General features: G+C 35.9%; 1 protein-coding gene and 1 long non-coding RNA gene across 4 annotated transcripts in view; one reads left to right on the forward strand and one right to left on the reverse strand.

Annotated features, from left to right (window-relative positions):
- Nucleotides 1-110: 110 nt before the first annotated feature.
- On the forward strand, nucleotides 111-8,490 carry LOC123383053. Of its 2 annotated transcripts, XR_006592321.1 has the most exons (3): nucleotides 111-248; nucleotides 7,392-7,532; nucleotides 8,352-8,490. It is a non-coding gene; the product is annotated as an uncharacterized LOC123383053 (long non-coding RNA). The 2 variants fall into 2 exon arrangements; XR_006592320.1 differs by having other exon boundaries at nucleotides 7,392-8,490.
- PPP1R42 (protein phosphatase 1 regulatory subunit 42) overlaps nucleotides 1,257-20,618 on the reverse strand; it is a 50,468-nt gene continuing 31,106 nt past the window's right edge. Inside the window, exons 6-9 of one of the 2 annotated variants that reach the window (XM_011291368.4) lie at nucleotides 19,183-19,300; nucleotides 15,308-15,439; nucleotides 7,778-7,937; nucleotides 1,257-1,389 (exon numbers count right to left, since the gene is read on the reverse strand). In XM_011291368.4, coding sequence (XP_011289670.1) covers nucleotides 1,344-1,389; nucleotides 7,778-7,937; nucleotides 15,308-15,439; nucleotides 19,183-19,300 — 456 coding nt within the window. In that variant the 3' untranslated portion in view covers nucleotides 1,257-1,343. Of the gene's footprint in view, nucleotides 1,390-7,777; nucleotides 7,938-11,993; nucleotides 12,055-15,307; nucleotides 15,440-19,182; nucleotides 19,301-20,618 lie in introns of those variants that run through there. The other variant, XM_045049758.1, reaches the window with a different exon arrangement.

Raw genomic sequence — 20,618 nt, forward strand, 5'->3', positions numbered from 1 at the left:
GTCGCGGTTCACTTTGAGGCGAGCCTGCACGCCCTGCCTGTCGAGCGTCCGCGGTGTTGAAGGCCCGCCGAGTTACCGCGCCTCGCCGCGGTTCTTCAGCCGCGGACCCAATCTGAGCGAGGGCGCCTCTTAGGCAGACGCAGAGCTGAGGCGGGAACCCTGGCGTTTTGTGGAGAGTGACTTTTAATTTTCTGAGGAAATGTGAAGTGTGCCGTTGCCATGCGCTAACCTATTATTCTACCACCAAGGTAAATGTTTCGTGTGCCCTAATTACTTAAAGCACCTCCACCTCTGTAGTCCGTGACTAGTTTATTGAGCCGCTCAGAGATAATGCTCCCACTGTGGTACTTGAAGTTCCTCAGACCAGCGTAAATGGCCCTGGGATCGCGGTCGCTTCTCCCCGGGGGCGCGGACCGTTGTGGGCTGCCTCCGTAGCAAACGCCGGGCCCCGGTTTTTTCCCTTTTTTTTTTTTTTGACCTAAAATTGGTCCTGGCTCCGCCCCCCTGCGGGGAACTCTCCTGAGAAGTCCTGCACTTGGGAAGACCCGCGGGAAGCGTGGTCCTCGGGCTGTGCGATGAGGCGCTCCAGCCAAGGCTCTTTTCGAATGCTGGCTCTGCGCCTTGGCCTCTTCCGAGCCGGCCTGGGAGGCGCTGGGCCCGGGACGCCCCGCCTCTGTGGCTCCCGCCGGCCCTAGGGACCCATGCATGGCCTTCAGAGGTGAAGTCCTAGTGGACGCACGGTATTTTCTAGAACGTAATTAGTATATCCTTGAAATAATTCCTATTCGAAGAGCAGGACATTTAGAAATCTTCCATCTTCCTTCGACTCAAGACAATATCAAATTTAAAATATCATTAATGAATTTGCTCTTGTATATGCGACATCATTTCTTTACAATAGATTTTTAAATTGGAACTATTAAGTAGTACATAGTAATGGTGACACTAGTATTTTAATGTATCATTCCACACTAATTATATTAGTGAATCAGTATATCTTCAATTCCCATTCAGTAACTGTAATTAGATTTACACTTTAGAAAGGAACGTACCAAAATACCATTGGTTCAAAAAAGGATTACTTTCTTTTGATGAATGTGGAAGCACATCTTTATTTTCTCAGTAAATTGTATGTGATGAGGCATAAAGCAATTGAAAAGCAATTTTCATTTTCTTTACATAATGAGATACCATAAAGCTACAAATTGCAGAAGATGCTGTTGCCTAGTACTGTAAAGGTAAAAAACAAACAAATGTTAAAGAACACTTAAGGATGAATTTACTTTTTTTTTTTTTTACAAACATTTTCTTTTGGGTTATGGAGAAGGTGAAATTCATATATATCATTTTTTTGTCAGCAAGCTTTCACATTCCTTCAAAGAGGGATTCCTGTATTAATAGAGAAAAAAAAAGAGCAATATTATTTCAAAAATGAAATTCATCCAAAACGGGCACAAACATACAGACTCTATAATACAACAATAGTAGAAGCTAATCACCAGAAAAGCTAGTCACCAAACTGTGTGAATCTTCTCAGGCTTTAAAAAGCAGAAGGAAAGATTTCCCCACTTCCCCAGAGTAGGGAAGAATGTGGAAAAAATATGTGTTAGGAAAAGTGTGGAAATAAGAATTTTGGAAGGAAGGTGGGCTGAGGCTAGAGTGAGGCAAATTAGGTGCCTAGGGCTCCTTAACTTCTGCACCCTTGACATCTCACATGCCTCATTCTAGCCTAGCCTGCTAAAGCCTTGTCTAAGTGCCAGAGGTGGGGTGGAGGTGGGGGCACCAGCGAAGGTCTTCACTGATGACAGTGGCTGGAAAATGGATAGCTTTGTTGCCCAATAGTCAGGTTCAAAAGAAAGGACTGAGGAAACAATACTGACCGCTGTGGGCCACCTGGTCATATCTGCTGCTACTCTAAGCAGCCTCTCTGAATCCTCTGATGATTCTAGAGTAGTCCTAATTCCTGCAAGAAACCATGTTCCCCGTTAAATTAAAAATAGGAGATGAAAATCTTCAAATGTTCGACATTACATAAATTAGTAACAGGTACCTTACTCAACTTTTTATATTTGCTAAGTGCTTTACAAAAAAGCACTTTATTTTTTCAATCAGTCTACAAAAACCCTTTGAGGATTTTACATTTTGTGGTAGAGAAAATAAAGCGCAGAGAGATTAAATAACTTGGTGAAGGTCACACAGCTAATAAGTGGCAGAGAGAGGATTCAAGGTAGATTGACCCTAATACTTTTGCTTTTTACCAGACTATCCTATTTAATATTTGTAGAGTTCTTCATTATTTGCCAGACATTTTTTGTATCTATTATTTCAATAAAGTTAATGTTTTAACTTGACTCCCTATTAACAACTCAAACACTATTTTCATGGTATAGTATATTATTCTTTGGGAGTTCTTGTTTAGTCTTCCAGAAAGTAGAAGGCTTTAGAGTGCTATGAATTTTTTTCAGAGTGTGGTGTAGATCTTAAAATTAGATGTCTTTCTAAATATGCCAATTTGTCATTAACTTACCATCTTTATAATGTAAAATAATATATCGGTGAAGAAAATATAGTGCTGCATTTTATATGTATAGATGCATAATATAGTAAAACAATAGGTTTTGAATAATCAGTGCTTTTTTTTCACCTGTCAACTATTTCCCTTAATTGTTTAGTTAAGGTATAATTTGCATAATTAAATTCACCCTTGTGACTATATAGTCCAGTAAGTTTTGCTAAAAACTACCACAGCAAAGAGATGCAGAATTTCACCTTCCCACCCTTACATTGCCTTGTGCTGACTCTTTGCATTCTACTCCTAAGCCTTGGCAATTGCTGATCTATTTTCTGTCTCTGTAGTTTCACCTTTGCCAGAAGGTCATAGAATCATACAGTATGTAGCCTTTTAAGTTGGCTCTCCTTTGACTTATAATGCTTTTGAGATCTGTCCGTGTTGTTTTGGGTATCACTAGTTTATTTTGATTTTGAGTAGTATTTAATTTTGAGTAGTATTCCATTGCATGGATTTACCACTGTTTGCTTATCCATTCCCCAATGGGAGAGCTTTGGGTCGTTTTCACTTTTTGGTGATTATGAATAAACCACTATGAACATTTGGGTACAGAGTTTTATGTGAACATAGGTGTTCACTTCACCTTGGAGTGGGACTGTTAGATATGTTAAGTACATGTTTAATTTTATAAAAGTATGTCTGAATATTTTCCAAAGTGGCTCTGCTATTTTTGCATTCCTACCAGTAGTGCACAAAAGTTCCAGTTGCTCCATATCTTTGCTATCATTTCCACATTCTTTGTATCCATTTTAGTAGATTTTTTTTAAGAAAAATTGTTGACTCAATATTTTAAAATCAGTTGATTTCTTAATCTAGATATCTTGCTTGCCAGCTAGTCTGATTTCCCAAGTTCAGCATGTCTGCTGGCTATACTGTTTTGGAGTAGAGTGCCTTTGGAGTAGAGTGCCTTTGCCTTTGCAGGTGCCTTTAGTTGGACATGTACTCTCCAGTTGACCTCAATCACATTCACTTTGTTTCCCTTATTTTACCTACCTATGCCTGAGCGTGTTTTTGAGACCCCCTTGCAGAATAGTTGAAGACCTGGCTTTTAGAGTCAGTGACCTCAATTCAAGGTCCAGCTATGCCTTATGGCAGTTGTGTGACTTTGGGCCCCTTTCTGACTGTGCCTCTCTAATGCTCATTTTCCCCATCTGATTCTTATCTCAACAGGTTCTGCTGTTTTAAAAAATTTGTTTGGGTAGTTAAGATTCAGGTATCAAAGTAGACATTTTAAAATTGAAAATACTGGGGCACCTGGGTGGCTCAGTCGTTTGAGTGTCAGACTCTTGGTTTAGGCTCAGGTTATGATCTCACGGTTCAGGGGTTCAAGCCTCATGTTGGACTCTGTGCTGACAGTGCTGAGGCTGCTTGGAATTCCCTCTCTTCCTCTCTCAGCCCCTCCCCACTGGCTTGCTCTCTTTCTCAAAATAAAATAAAAATATATGACTTCTTTAAAAAATAAAATGGAAAATTACATAATTCTTAAAAATTAAATCTTACATAACTCTTTTCCACAGAGTAAGCCATTGACAGAGTTGAAACTAGAAGTCACAAAACCTAGCTTAGATTGTTCTAAAAAAACAAAACAAAACAAAAAAACCTTGTTGCTTACCACTATTGCTCTTTTTGAGAGGGATGTCCTAATTTAAGAAGGGTTCTTTAACAACTAACTGCAAGTCTTATACCTACATTATTGATACATAGAAGTTTATTTTGCATATAAAATTAATTAGACTGATGTTAGGTTTATCACAGCACAATTAAAGGTATTTAGAGTTTTGCAGATGGGTTCATGTCAGATCATCTCAGAGTTTGCAACTAAAAATATTACTGAAGTTTTAAAACTCTTGAGGCACATAGAAGATCTGTTGTTACAACTGTTCAAACATAATCTTAGCAGTGGTGAAGGCAAGTTATTTTTACTGTTTTTAAAGTTCACTTTTTAACTCAAAGAAACCTAATACTTCCATATTCTAACTAAAGATAGTAGGTATTTTATAAATAGTTAAGTAACATACATTGAATATTTCCTGTGAATTATGGATCCCAGAGATTCACATTCCTTGAAGGTATCTGAAACTAAGGTCATTCTAACCCAGCTACACAGTTATTTTTACAGTAACAAAAGAGATGGATTGACTCTATGGACATAGCTTAGGGTTTAAAGATAAATAATCAAGTAACAATTTGCTTCCTTCAGTGTACAGTGCTCTACAGTATTCTCAGTGGATCTTATTTACAATATGTAAATGCATTTAATGTCTATTTTAAAATTACTAAGTCTCAAGCACCTCCTAGCATGATTGAAAAGAGAGGAAACATCTGTCAAAAGTATTTACTGTGACAAACACAGAAAGAAACAATCTTTTTAATACCATACATTATTTTTAATTGAATAGTCAAGGCATTTGTTTACAGCCAGCCTTTAAATAAAAAATAGTTTTGAACTAATCTTTAATTAAAGTGTACATTGATAGTATCAAGTTCAGTTTGAGGGTCAAAAACAACGTCAATGAGTCTGACTTTTTCCTCCCTGTAGGGAAAGCAGGCTTGTATAAATATACATGAGCACAGACTGCACACATTTGTAAAGAAGGTGGAAAACATTCCCCTGTCATTGGACAGATGTTGCTTCACTGTGTTCACATAGATACGGGCACAGCTCCTAATGTGCAGAACCTTAAAGGAGTATGGGACACATACTTTCATCATTTTGGAAGAAGACTCTAAGCTCCTTTATACTTCTATGCATTAAATGTAGACTGTAGGTGACTTGTCTGCTGATGCTAGCTCATTCTCCCCTTAAAGTAATTAAGGGAAGGAGTTGCTTTACTCAACTTTCTAGATTTTTAGATATGAAAAATTCTTTGTGTTTGGGTTAGGTGTTTTTTTTAACACTTTAGTGACCTAGCTTTATTCTCATTATCTCTTAGTTTTATGCTAACTTCATAAAATGTTAGAAGTAGGCACACAATAAAAATCTTTATCAAGAGCTTAATGAAATTCCATATTGATCACCTTTTAATAAAGAGAGGTAGAACTGATAGTCCCATTTAGTAAGACTTAAATATTTTTATGATACCGAAATGATGTTTTGGTATGCCCTCAGTAAAAATGTTATCTGAAGAAATAGAAAATTTTTAATTTTTTTAATGTTTTTATTTATTTTTAAGAGAGAGATGGAACGTGAGTGGGGAAGGGGCAGAGAGAGAGGGAGTCACAGAATCCAAAGTAGGGTCCAGGCTCTAAGCTGTCAGCACAGAGCCCAACGTGGGGCTTGAACTCGTGAACCGTGAGATCATGAACTGAGCTGAAATCAGACGCTTAACCGACTGAACCACCCAGGCACCCAGAAATAAAAAAAACTTTAAAACAAAATATTTATGTAATATTTTTTCACATTATAAAACTGAAGACTTGGGATTGAACATAATTGCCAGTGACAGAAGCAGGACATTCTTTATTTTCTTCTCCCAGGAGCCTGTCTATTCTGCCAGCTTCTTTTAGAGCAGCCTATCTTTGCAGTACATACTAGTTAAAGATGCATTTAGCTCTGTATTTAGTGTTCCTAGTTAGGAAAATGAAGATAGAATGATTTATTTGCTGTTTTGTCAGTGAGGTGATTAGAGCTTTGCTTGGGACTGTAGAATATATGGTATGTGCGGTAGTTCACAGCTGATCTAACATAGTGTGTGTGGCAATGTATAGAATTTACCAACATTGTTTTCTGAGTCTGCATCCATTTTTATTGTTTTCCTTTCCACCTTGATGATATGTTAGCAAGATCTTTCAAAATTCTTGGCAAAGAAACGAAACTGAAGAACACTGTCATGGAATTGACACTAGTTATGTAGATCTTCAAGAAACTACCAGGGTGCCATGGACAGAGTGGCTATGGTTTTGATGGTAACGACAAAGGACATAAGCAGTAAAGCAGACTCTCACGCAGCTTCTGTGTTTTTTGTTTGTTTTTGGTGAATGTTGATGAGGCAAGACTAGGACTCTCTCCATTTCCTTTTTCCTCTCCCCAAATAAAGCATTTTCCAGACTCAGATGACCCTTTCTCCCTTATGCCTCCATCCCAGCAAGCCTAAGCCACTCTTCAGGGAATGGGGGTAGGACAGTGCAGCAGTGTTGTTCATAGGTCTTCTCTAGGTGGGCTTCATTAAGTAATGCTAAGTCACCATACCTTGACTAGACTCTGCAAACAGGGTCTCATGATAAACCTACCTGATCTTCAACAGGCAGTTCTGGAAAAAGGAAATCTATACTAGAGTATGTACCCTGGCTCTGATTACTTTCTCAATGAAATATGCTGTTGCCTCCTTCACTATATTGTAATGACTACTATGATATGATTGGAAGATCAATAGAGCAATCATATGGACTATAAATGAGAAAAAGTTGAATGAATAATTTATAGGATGTATTAGGATCTGGTTTATAATGTTCATAGCATTTATCACACTCTACAGTAGTTGTATCATATTTGACTCTCCAACCAGCTTGTTGCAAGATTTTTGAGATCAGGACTATCTCATTTGAGTTTTTATATTCAGTATTGCCCAGCATATGGCAGGTACCTATTAGTTTTATGAATAAATGAAGTTCTTTTCTGGTATGGTTTATCTTTACATTGAAGCAATATCATTTTTTAAAACTAAAAAAGCAATTTCCTCCTTATCAGGAAACTTAAAGTTGATTCGTATGGAGCTACATTATACATACACTCAAGGTTTAGAATAGTGACTCTTAAACTAATTTTTTAGATCATAAACCCCTTTGAGAATCTAATGAAACTTCTAATGTCTCCTGCCACCAGATGCCCTTGGCACAGTCATCTACTCACTAGTGGACCACCCATCATCAACTGGGCCTCAGGCTCCTTTGATATGATCCCTGCTCATTTAGACATCTTTACCTGCTGTTTCTGGGACTGTCCTGAGTCATTTGCCCTACCTCAGTGAGTATATGTAGTCTGTGACTCCCAGCTCTTCTTGAACTAGTCGTTCTACCACAACTGTGTGATTATTTGAGTAGACCAATGATGAACTGAACTATTTTTGGGGGTGGGTGTGCTTGGTCAAGAAGAATTGAGAACAGAGAACAAGAAGACAGCTGGAGGGACTTTCTTCCTCTATATGTTGTTGATAGGGTATCCCATCTTCCCCCAAGAAAGAAATCACATAAATATTTGAAAGAACCTACCCCATATCTTCAGCAATTTTAGGTTTATCTTCTTGGGAGCTTTCTGAGGATGCATTTCCATTTGCAAGGTTTCTTGGTATATCAGAGAAAAAGACTAATTTTGGCTTACCCACCTGTGGGTAATAAACAGGAACTATGTGATGGATTGTTTCAAAGTTACCTGTAGTGTACAAAGAATTAAAAGGATTCTGCTTTGAAACTAATAACTAAATTGTAAACAAGGCTTATAACAGCATTAGACTATCCAAAATTATAATTTATGAAATGGAATTAAAGTTAAATAGATCCACAGTAAGACCAATTAAAAACTTATATCCCAGATAAAGTATCACAGACTTTCATACATAAAAACCTACCCAGGAAAATTTATGGTCAGCCCTCATTGACAAAATGTGTACACCAACGTTAACATAAGTATTAACTTTCCTTGCATTCTGCTCTTCTGAGTTTAGTTTTTCAGAGTGTTAGGCCTTTAGAGAGTATATTAGTTATGTATAGTTTATATATAGTTTTTGTAGTATGTTCATACCTTTATTTTGGTACTTACCATTCCACATCATTTTCCTGTTTACAGATCCTCCTCCCTTTCCAGCGGTTATTTCCCTTTGAATGGGGACTGTTTTATTCACCTTTAATTACAGTGCCTAGCATAGTCCTGTGCTCAGATATTTATTAAATGAATAAATGAATGTTTTCAGAGAAGCACTACAAAAGATATATACTGAAAGATATGCATATGTTTTGGATTTTATTAAAGTGTTTGATTTTGTTTCCAAATTTGGGTTATATAGTTAAGTGGTTATATTTAGGACAAGATTTTTTTTATCATAAGATACTTGAAGTCTGAAGTCATAATCCCTATTAATCTTATCATAATCTTTGAGGTAAAGCTCCAAATTTATAAGGCTATCAAAAATACGTAAAAGGTCAGGAAGTACAAAAATTACTATCTTCCTAAGAATTCCTGTTCACTGACAATGTATTTGTACAGCATTGTCTTTAAAGTGTTCATTTCAGCTCTTCTAAAGACCTGAAGGAATATTGTGGATTTTAAAAATACGTAATATATATTCTAAACTTTAATTCATGCTTTCCATTTTTCTTTTTTGAGCCATACTAACAGAGCCTTTGTATAAAGACCATAGTGTTAAGTTGTTGGCCACATACCTAAGGATAGAGTTATTGTGTGCTACAAACATGTTTTCACAGACGTCACTGATTTTAAACCTGAAAGGCTCAGAACTGTAGCATTTGTTTAGATAGGGATGGCAAATGTGTAGGAGGTGAGAGAGAAAGATATCTACAAGTAGCCAAGGGAGAATAACTAAGTGTTCCTGAGGAAAACTCAGATAATTTTCTGTCACAGCTAGTCAGCTTTTAATTTTTTTTCAATTTCAATTTTATTTTAACTGACCTTAGAGTTTGTTTTTCAATATAGTAAATCATATAATCTACTTAAATTTTTTTATATTATCCCATTTTTCTCTGTAGTTCCTTTTTATTTATAAAAATTATTTGTTTACATTGTCACATAATTACATATCTGGAGATTTTCTTAAATCCCCACCAATTTGAAGTGAATTTCTTTTTTTTTTTTTTAATTTTTTTGATGTTTACACATTCTTGGGAGAGAGAGAGACAGACAGACAGACAAAGCATTAGTGGGGGCAGGGCAGAACAAGAGAGAGACACAGAATCTGAAGCAGGCTGCAGGCTCTGAGCTGTCATCACAGAACCCAACGCGGGGTTCGAACTCACAAGCCGTGAGACCATGACCTGAACTGAAGTCGGATACCCAATCAACTGAGCCACTCAGGTGCCCCTGAAGTGAATTTCTATGTAGAGCAGACATCATTGTCCTTGTATCCAAGCACAGTTGAGCCAGTCATTGCTAGAGCGGTCACTAGAAGCCAAGCTGTTTGGTGAAGTTAGGTAACTTTGATTAATCTCTGTACCCCTTGCTATCTTTGTGACCTTAGACAAGTTATTTCATCTTTCTAAAACTCAGCTTTCTTGTCTACAAAATGGATGTAATAATTATTTTCTCCATAGGTTATAGTGATTAAATGAAGTGATGTTTATAAATATCTGAAATGTTTAGTACAGTAAGAATTACTTCTCTTTTCTTCCCTTACCCCCTTTTCTTTATTTCCTAGACTGATGTGCTTTCTATTTTGAATTGTTAATGATTATTAAAATAGCAACTACAATAAGGTATGAAATGATAACTTTTGTACTATGTAACATCCTATTTGGCTTTTTAAAAAATTTATAGTTAGAGGAGTTAAAATTTTTTTAATTTAAATTTTATTAAGTTTTTAATTTTAATTCCAGATAGCATACAGTGTTATATTAATTTCAGGTGTACAATTCAACAATTCTATACATTACTCAGTGCTCATCATGGTAAGTGAACTCTGATCCCCTTCACCTATTTCACCCATCTCCCCACCCATCTCCCCTCTGGTAACCATCAGTTTATTCTCTGTAGTTAAGAGCTGTTTTTTGGTTTGTCTCTCTCTCTTTTCTTTTCCGTTTGCTCCTTTGTTTTGTTTCTTAAATTCCATGAGTGAAATCATATGGTATTTGTCTTTCTCTGACTGATTTATTTTGCTTAGTATTATACTCTCTAGCTTCATTCATGTTGTTGCAAATGGCAAGATTTCATTCTTTCTTATGGCTGAATAATATTCCATTGTATATATACGCCACATCTTTATTCATCTATCAATGGACACTTTGGCTGCTTCCATAATTTGGCTATTGTAAATAATGCTACAATAAACATAAGGATGCTTTTACCCCTTTGAATGAGTGTTTTTCTATTTTGTATATGTTTACTGGATTGTAGGGTGGTTCTTTTTTTAACTTTTTGAGAAACATCCATACAGTATTCCATGTTAGCTGCACCAGTTTGTTTTCCCACCAACGTGCACGAGAGTTCCTTTTTGTTGACATCTTTGCCAACACTTGTTGTTTCTTGTGTTTTTTATTTTAGCCATTCTGACAGGTGTGAGGTGATACCTCATTGTTTTGATTTGCATTTCCCTGGTGATGAGTAATGTTGAGCATCTTTTCATGTGTCTATTGGTCATCTGTATGTCTTCTTTGGAGAAATGTCTGTTCATATCTTCTACCCGTTTTTTAATTGGATCATTTGGTTTTTTGGTGTTGACTTGTGTAAGTTCTTTATATATTTTGGATGCCAAACGTTTATTGGATATATCATTTGCAAATATCTTCTTCCATTCAGTAGGTTGTCTTTTACTTTTGTTGTTTCCTTTGCTGTGCAGAGCTTTTTTTTTTTTTTTTTAATGTTTGTGGTAAAAACAGTTAACATGAGATCTACCTCGTTAATGAATTCTTAAGTATACAATACATTGTTTTTGATCATAGGTGCGATGGATAATGTAAATCTCCAGAGCTTATTCATCTTGCTTAAGGCCCCTTGATTAGTAGCTCCCCATTTCCTCCTTACCCCAGCCTCTAGCAACCACCTTTATACTCTTTGATTCTATGAATTTGACTGTTTTAGATACCTCATATAGGTGAGATCATGCAGCATTTTGTCTTCCTGTGACTGACTTATTTTATTTAACATAATGTCCTCAAGGTTCATTCATGTTGACACATGTTGTAGAATTTCCTTCTTTTTAAATGCTGAATAGTATTTTATTGTATGTATATACCATGTTTTCTTTATCCATTCATCTGTCAATGGACATTTAAGTTGTTTTTACATCTTGGCTCTTGTGAATAGTGCTGTAGCAAACACAGGAGTGCTAATGTCTCTTCATGATCTTAATTTCAGTTCTTTTGGATGAATATAGAAAACTGGAATTGCTAGATCATATGATAGTTCTACTTTTAAATTTTGATGCACTACCATACTATCTTTCATAGTGGCTGCAGCATTTTGCATCCCCACGAACAGTGTGCAAGGGTTCAAATTTCTCTACATCCTCACCAACTCTTGTTGTCTTTTGTTTTTTTGATAATAGCCATCTGACAGGTGTGTGGTGATACCTCATGGTGGTTTTGATTTGCGTTTCCATGTTGATTAATGACATTCAGCATTTTAAAAGTATACCTTTAGGGGCGCCTGGGTGGCTCAGTCGGTTAAGCATCTGACTTTGGCTTAGGTCATGATCTAGCGGTTTGTGAGTTGGAGACCCACGTTGGGCTCTGTGCTAACAACTCAGAGCCTGGAGCCTGCTTCAGATTCTGTGTCTTCCTCTCTCTCTGTCCATCCTCTGCTCACGATCTGTCTCTCTGTCCTTCAAAAATAAATAAACATTAAAAAAAATTTTTTTTAAATATACCTTTAGGCCATTTGGGGATATGCTTGTTTGAGTCCCTAGCCCATTTTTAAATGTGGTTGTTAGTTTTTTTTTGCTGTTGAGTTGTAGCAGTTCTATATATTTTGGAACTTAACCCCATATCAAATGTATAGTTTGCAAGTATTTTCTACCATTCTGTAGGTTTTCTTTCCACTCCATTATTTCCTTTGCCAAGCATGAGCTTTTTCATTCAATGTACTTCCTATCACTTGTTTGTTTTTGTTTTTGTTGCTTGTGGTTTTTGGTGTCATATCCATGAAATCATTGCCAAGACCCATGTCATGAAGCATTTCTCCTATTTTTTCTTCTAGAGTTTTATAGTTTCAGGTCTTATGTTTAAGTCTTTAATCCATTTTGAGTAGATTTTTGTGTATAGTATAAGATAAGTGTCCTTTTGTGTGTGGATATCCAGTTTTCTTAACAATTCAGTATCCTTTGCCTACTGTGTATTCTTGGCACCCTTGTTGAAAATCAGTTGACCATTTATAGATGGATTTATTTTTGAGTTTTATATTCCATTCCCTATATCTGTATGGCTGTTTTATGCCAGTTTTGATTACTGTATCTTGTAATACATTTTGAAATCAGGAAGTGTGATGCCTCCAGCTTTGTTCTTTTTTCTCAAGGTTGATTTGGCTATTTGTAGTCCTGTATCGTTCCATATGTATTTTAGAATTGTTCTTTTCAGTTCTGTGAAAATGCCATTAAGATATTGATAGGGGTTATACTGAATCTGTCAACTGCTTTGGGTATTATAAACATTTTAATAATACTAAATTTTCCATTTCATGAACACAGGATGTCTTTCCATTCATTTTTGTGTTAATTTCTTTCATTAGTGTTTTGTAGTTTTCAGTATGTGTTAATTTCTTTCATTAGTGTTTTGTAGTTTTCAGTATACAGTTCTTTCATCTTTTTTTTTTTCTTACCTTCCTAGTTAAATTTACTTGTAGGTGCTTTATTCTTTTTGTGCTATTGTAAATAAGATTGTTTTCTTAATTTACTTTTCAGATAGTTTGTTGTTACTGTATCTATATGGCTTTAACGATTGCTTTTTTAAGTTAGTGGTCACACTAGATTATGAAGAAATTAATGAGGATTTTATTGAGAAAATCAGATGAGAGTGTAATTAAAAAATTTTTTTAATGTTTATTTTTGAGAGAGAGAGAGAGAGAGAGAGAGAGCGAGCAAGCGAGGGAGGGGCAGAGAGAAAGGGAGACACAGAATTTGAAGCAGGCTCCAGGCTCCGAGCTGTCAGCACAGAGCCCGATGTGTGGCTCGAACCCACCAACCGTGAGATAATGACCTGAGCTGAAGTCTGACGCTTAACCGACTGAGCCACCCAGGTGCCCGACAGTGTAATTTTTTTAAAGTATAAATTTTAGGGCACATTATAATCATTATTTTGTTGAATTTCACTGGAGAAGTTAAAAACAGATTAACCTAATTATTTCTGAAGTAGGAAGAATTTTTTAAAAATCTATTAAGATGGAGAAAACTGCATTATTTTTAGAATAGGTTCAATTTGCGGGTGAGGACTGGTATTGAATTTTGTGAGTATTTCAATATTAAGAAAGTACTTTGGCATCTTTGGTATAAAACTGAAAACATGTAAAATACTGGAATTTTTATCCTGGATCTGGTTCTGCCCTTCAAAACCAGCCAGGGATAGATGGAGGAGAAGAAATGTTTCCTGTCCATTTTATAGGTTTCAGACCTTGAAAAATTCACATTGCCAGCACAGTATCATCACTTATGAGTATACTGTCAGTTCAGAAAGTCCCATTCTTCAAAATGATTTCCCATAGTTCATATTCAGTGGACATGATATGGCAAAATCATCAGAGCTCTATGCCTTTCCATCTCTGCTTCTACTCACCTCAACCTCCTTGTTCTAGATTGTCAGAGCTCCTAGGATGTGGTATCCATGCATAAAGCCTCACTACAGTATTCTAGTTTCCCTTTCCGTATTCCGCTGGCCTAACCCCTTCCTATGATCCATCCCATTAGCTGTGAAATGAGGACTGTTGGCATTCAAACACTATCATGGAACAGAGGTAGAGGCTTATTCCAATGTTGTGGACTATAGAATCTGTGAAGAATGAATTCTAGGATGCTCCCAAATATGATAAAGATAATTGTGAGGCACCTGGGTTGCTCAGTTGGTTAAGCATCCAATTTCAGCTCAGGCCATGATCTCATAGTCCGTGAGTTTGAGCCCCGCGTCGGGCTCTATGCTGACAGCTCGAAGCCTGGAGCCTGCTTCGGATTCTGTGTCTCCCTCTCTCTGACCCTCCCCCGTTCATGCTGTGTCTCTGTCTCAAAAATAAATAAACATTTAAAAAAAAAGATAATTGTTACATGTTACACTTGGCTACATTTAGTTGCATTAGTTAGGCAAGAGAGGTTGACCTGTCCTTTGTAATATATGTAAACTTGGGGTGCCCAGGTGGCTCAGTGGCTAAGTGTCTGACTTGGCCTCACATCATGATCTCACGGTTCATGAGTTCAAGCCCCACATTGGGCTCTGTGCTGATGGCTCAGAGCCTGGAGCCTGCTTTGGATTCTGTCTCACCCACTTTCTCTGCCCTCCCCTGCTTGTGCACATGTGTGCACTCTCTCTATCGAAAATAGAATAAAACATTAAAAAAAAAGAAAATGTACATAACAGTAAACATATTATAATCAAATTCAAATCAAATTCAAGTGGTGGGGCATGTACATAAGAAAGGGGACAGGCTACAGAGTATAGACCACAGATATGGTTATCATACATTTTTATTTTTTATCCTGATGGAAAATGTGATTTTTGCACTGCTGCTAAACAAATGTACTAGTGACTTAGGTTTCACAATTTACGTAGCTGATTGTTGTTTCACCATTTACATAATTAAATCATGTACTTTTGCCAGATATAAAATTATACATTTTTCTCCACCCTCATGGCTCTGTTTTCATACTGACACAGTCAGACTCAATGTGAACTGCTTTTGTTGATAGTAGCCACCATTTTCATATGTAAACATTGCAGGTGGAATTTCTTAGGAATTGTAAATAAGTTTAAAAAAAAACCCAAATCTTAAGCAAAGAATCTAAACAAAAGTTTCTTATTTCTTGGGGTTTTTTTTGTTGAGTAGAACATTCCCTTTGCTAGTAGAAGTGATCAACGAATGAATGACAGTCTGCTTACTTATGTATGAGTTACTTGCATCCTCGTTTTTACTGTTCTTTTTCTTGCTGATTTTCTTGGCATCTTTGGATGCTTTCCAATTTATTAGGAATTGTCTTTCCGTATTTTTAATTTCTTTTCCATCAAGAAATTCTAGAGAAAAATACATATGTTAAAAAATACAGTATTTAAATATAGAGGTAATATATTTAAATTATATCTGAACTTAAATTATACCATAAGTTGAAGTAATTTCTTTTAAAAATACCTTATTTGCACATCTTTGTTCTTGTTGAGCTTTTATTTATTTTTAATTATTTTTTTCTGATTTCAAAAAAAATATGTGCTGATTATAAACAACTTAAACACAGTGGAAAAAAACATAAAAAGACTGTGATTACTACTCATACCTCTCCTTCCCATCACTGACAAAGATAATCACTGTAAACAATTTGATGTATAGTTTCCCTTCTGGGGTCTTATATAAACTATATTGTTGTTTTTGAAAACAAAAATGTTGTCATATTCAACAAAAATTAGATGCTATCTATTCATTTCCATATTATGGTTATTATTCTTAGGGAAAAGCAAGATATATTTTATGTTAAAGTGAATAAGAAGTTTTATACATTTAGCCTGTTATTTTAAAAGCACATACATTAATAATGCTTACTATATTCTAGGATATAAATATAATAGGAACAACCCACAAATCTAGCTTCTTGGTTCTGTGAAGATTTCAACTACATTTATATCTTGTTCCTCTAAAAAAGTTATGAAAATTGAGCATCTTAAGTTACACAAAAAATTTTTTGTAAGCTGTAAGATATTGGGAAAATACAAAAGTGGAAAAAGAAAAAAATTAATATTGCCTATATCTACAACCAGAAATAATCACTAAAGGCCACTAACAGTATATTTTTAACATTTTTTGTTTTCTGTTTATGTATCCATGTATGTGTATATGTGTGTGTATATTATATAAAATTGGAACTCTATGCAGTATTACATTCTAATTTTCAATATTGTATTGTGATCGTTTTACCAAGTCTTTCTTTAAACACAATTTTTAATGGCTGACAGTATTCCATTATATATGTATACATAATACATATATTATAAAATATTAAACTATTCCCTTATAGGATATTTTGTGTTACATGTAATCACATGAATACAGGTGGCCTTCACTTGATAAAAAGACTATCTTTTCTGTATAGTAGTTTTTGGGCCTTTATTGTGTTTGTTTATTTATTTTGAGAGAGAGAGTGAATAGGGAGGGGCAGAGAGAGAGAGAGGGAGAGAGAGAATCCTAAGGAGGCTCCACACTGTCAGCGCAGAGTCAGATGCAGGGCTCCCTCCCATGAACTGTGAGATCGTGACCTGACCCGAAATCGAGTCAGAAGCTCAACTGACTGAGCCACCCAGGCGCCCTCTATATGGTAGTTTTTTAAATTAAATATATATTTTCTCTTATCATCCATGTAATGTCTTCCACTGGATTCCAGAATGAGAAAAGAATGTAGTAAAAAATTTTAAATCAGGGGCACCTGAGTGGCTCAGTTTGTTAAGCATCTGACTTCAGCTCAGGTCATGATCTCATGGTTCATGAGTTCGAGCCCCTCATCAGGCTCTGTGCCGTGACTCCCTCTCTTTTTGTCCCCCTCCCCAGATCATGCTGTCTCTCAAAAAATAAATAAATGTTAAAAGAAAATTTTTTTAAATAAAAAAAATTTGAAATCATATTCTTATAGAGAAAATGACAGTAACCTGATAAAATATTGATTGCACTACTGAAAGTATTAAAATTGCCACTTAAATATGACTCATAATATTGTTAGACCCTATGTACAAAATAAAGTGATGAAACTGGAAATATAAAGAACCACAAACCTTAGAAGTACAATTGTTTACAATTGCCTTATGTACTTATTTTAACTGAAATTAATACTCTCCAAATTATAATGTAAAAAATTGGTTAAAAGTTCTATTATCAAGCATCTTAGTATTTAGCACTTTACATTAACAGTTATTATTTTATGCTTAGTTTTCCCAACCACTTGGATTTATTGATATCTTTTTAAGATTTGTTTAATTGTATAATTTGTTAGTGTATTTTTGGATGTGATATATGTAAATCAATACATATTTTTAAAACATCTATTATAAAGATAAAGAATGAAAAATCCAAGTCCTTTACCATGATCCCTTTTTCCTCATGTTAGTGTTCCAGACAGAGCTGAGTAGTGACTAGGAGACTATGCCTCAGTAAGCCTTATTTCATCTTTTAGCAATGATCATGTAGAGGTGGTTCAGGAAGGGAAGCCAGGTAATGGACATAAGATCAGAGACCTATGAGATTTGTTTTAATGAGTTGTTCTTAACATAAAATTTGTTTCCACTCATGCTAAGTACGTTGCTTGTCATTCTGTTTAGTGAGGACTGGGTTACTTACAAAGCATGAAATGCCTCCCCACAGTCCTTACTAGGACACATCAAACCAGGTCCTCAGTTCACTTTCTGTATTTTGGTTTTGTATTTAGGAAGAAAGGACATGAAAATAAGACAAGTTAGAATCAGAGAAGAGACTGAAAAGATGTATAGCGAAGTGTTAACAGCATATTTATGGTGGGATTATGAATGATACTCATTTTCTTTTCTATATTATCTGCATTTCTATAAGAAATGCATATTTTTATACAAAATGTGTATGGATTTTATAATCACAAAATATGTTTCAGAAAGTATTTATTAAAAATTTTTTTTGACTAAGTCCTGTTTATTTGTAAATCAGTACCTTATCTCCACATCTTTTACTGCATCACCTATAGTACTATATCATGAGAAGAGTTTCCAGAAATGGTTCCATTAATATTGGAAGGTTCTTAATCATCTAACATTAGTTGTATTTACTCTGCTTCCTAAGGTAAGTGGAGTAATACAATTGTATGTGGTAGGCAGGGAGGGAAGGAGATGGGAGAGTTGGGGGAAGGTGCACTGCAGATTCATTTGCGTGACTTATAAAAAATACACATGACTGTTCTCCCAGTGTATTCTGTTTCCTTCCCTTGACTGGTGGGGTCAAGGGTGGTGGACAGGGTGTGACCCTTGGATATGTATTTTGAAAAATCTTGGATTTTTCTGATACACCCTCTGTCAGCTCCTCCCTACCCCCAAGAGAATTGCTGCACTAGCATCATGATTAATCAAGGTTTACTACAGCTATGTGCTTTGAAGTGGTTTTCCCATACATTACTTTTTATACTCGAGTATAGCATGTCATAGAAGTTCAGATATAGGAAACCTCACAAATATCCTTTGTGAGAAGGCAGTCCTTATCTCTCTGATGTTGTATAACGTGGTTCCTATTGAGAAGCTATGGTCCATTACCCCCAATATAGTGCACAATCAGGATGTTATTATTTCTAAGGATCTCATAAAGGGACTCCCTAGCTTGCTCTCCTTTCAAATGAAGGGAACACTTGTACATTCTTAGGACAATTTTCAAGCAATGAAAATTTTGATTAATTTTGTCTACAGTTCCAAGTGCTAAAGAATCTCTTGGGATCTTCAGAGGATTTGTGGCAATGAGAATTTGGCAAAAGGTCAGCAAGTTCTACACATTTATGATTAACCATTTTTGTTGGTAACAGCTACATTTTCTTTTTAAAGAAAGGACATGTGGTGCCTTAATTATTTCTGAACAGAAGATATTTTTCATGTTTTATTTCTCAATTTTAACTTTTGCTTTTATTTAATTATTGAATTTAAAGTTGACTATTTTTATAGATTTAGACATCATATTTGTATTTCTCAAGGTTTTCTGTTAAAACAACTAAAAAGTTAACCAGGTCTCTTTCTCTAAGAAAATTATATTAATATATATAAATGTGTACCCAGTGATTTGGACACCAGTATCAGTCTGTCTCTGTATTTGGGTTTGAGACAAACAGGATTTCCATTTAGATCCATTTTCCACAGCTTCATCAACTTGTTCAGTAAAAATTCCAAATCCTATAATTAGAAAAGAAAAGCAAGACACAAGTATATCATAATCATCAGTATTTCTTTCATATTAGTTAACTTTTTATTTTTTTATATTAAAATTTTTTTGTTTTTTATTTATTTTTTGAGAGAGAGAGAGAGAGACAGAGAGCGAGCGAGGGAAGGACAGAAAGAGAGGGAGACACAGAATCGGAAGCAAGCTCTGGGCTCTGAGCTGTCAGCACAGAGCCCGACGTGGGGTTTGAACTCGTGAACTGCAAGATCATGCCCTGCGCTGAAGTCAGATGCCTTTTTTTTTTTTTAATTTTTTTAACGTTTATTTTTGAGACAGAGAGAGACAGAGCATGGACGGGGGAGGGTCAGAGAGAGGGAGATACAGAATATGAAACAGGCTCCAGGCTCTGAGCTGTCAGCACAGAGCCCGACGCGGGGCTCGAACTCACGGACGCGAGATCATGACCTGAGCCGAAGTCAGCCGCTTAACCGACTGAGCCACCAGGCGCCCCTGAAGTCAGATGCTTAAATGACTGAGCTACCCAAGTGCCCTGGAAAAATTTCTTTTGATAAGTCTATATTTTATTCTTTAGATTTTAGAAAATTTTTTTACTATGAGCTTGTAAGAACAATTCCTTTCCACATGTTAAAAATCCCCACAGGGGGCACCTGGCTGGTCAGTTGGTAGAGTACGTGACTCTTGATCTTGGGGTAGTGAGTTCAAGCCCTGTTTTGGGCATAGAGCTTACATGAAAAAAAAATCCTCACAAAACTCTTGTGATATCATGAAGGTAACAGATTTGGAACATCCAGATATGTGCCTCTGTCTACATGAAGAAATGATATTTTAGGGGAATAATTACAAGGACAGTTGGGGTCTAGGATCCAGTGCAGAGTGATTGGTGGGTCTCTTAGTCTTCCTGAGACCAATGTTTTTCTACATAAAATGGTAAAAATATTTCCAATTCTACCTACTTCATTATTCAACAGAATACTTACTGAATCATGGGCTAAGTTCTGTACCAGACTCTGAGGTATCTAAATATATAATTTGTGAAAAATATATAGGAATTTAAAAAAATACAGACAACCCCAACCTTTCTGGCACTGTTGCTTACTGTATAACCTTAGTCAAATCTGTGTCCTTGTTTATAAAGTGCAAATAGTTAGGGTTATTTGTTGTGGCATATAAAGTGTCTGAAACAAAGAAGGGAAGTAATAAATATGTTGGTTTTCTTTTTGTCTGCCCTACCACCCCTCGGCTTATAACCTTTCTCTTAATTTTGGTCAATAAAGAGCAAAAACTGTTGTAAGGAAGAATAAGCTCCTGACT

The sequence above is a fragment of the Felis catus genome, chromosome F2 (genome assembly GCF_018350175.1).
Source record: "Felis catus isolate Fca126 chromosome F2, F.catus_Fca126_mat1.0, whole genome shotgun sequence".
NCBI lineage: Eukaryota > Metazoa > Chordata > Mammalia > Carnivora > Felidae > Felis > Felis catus.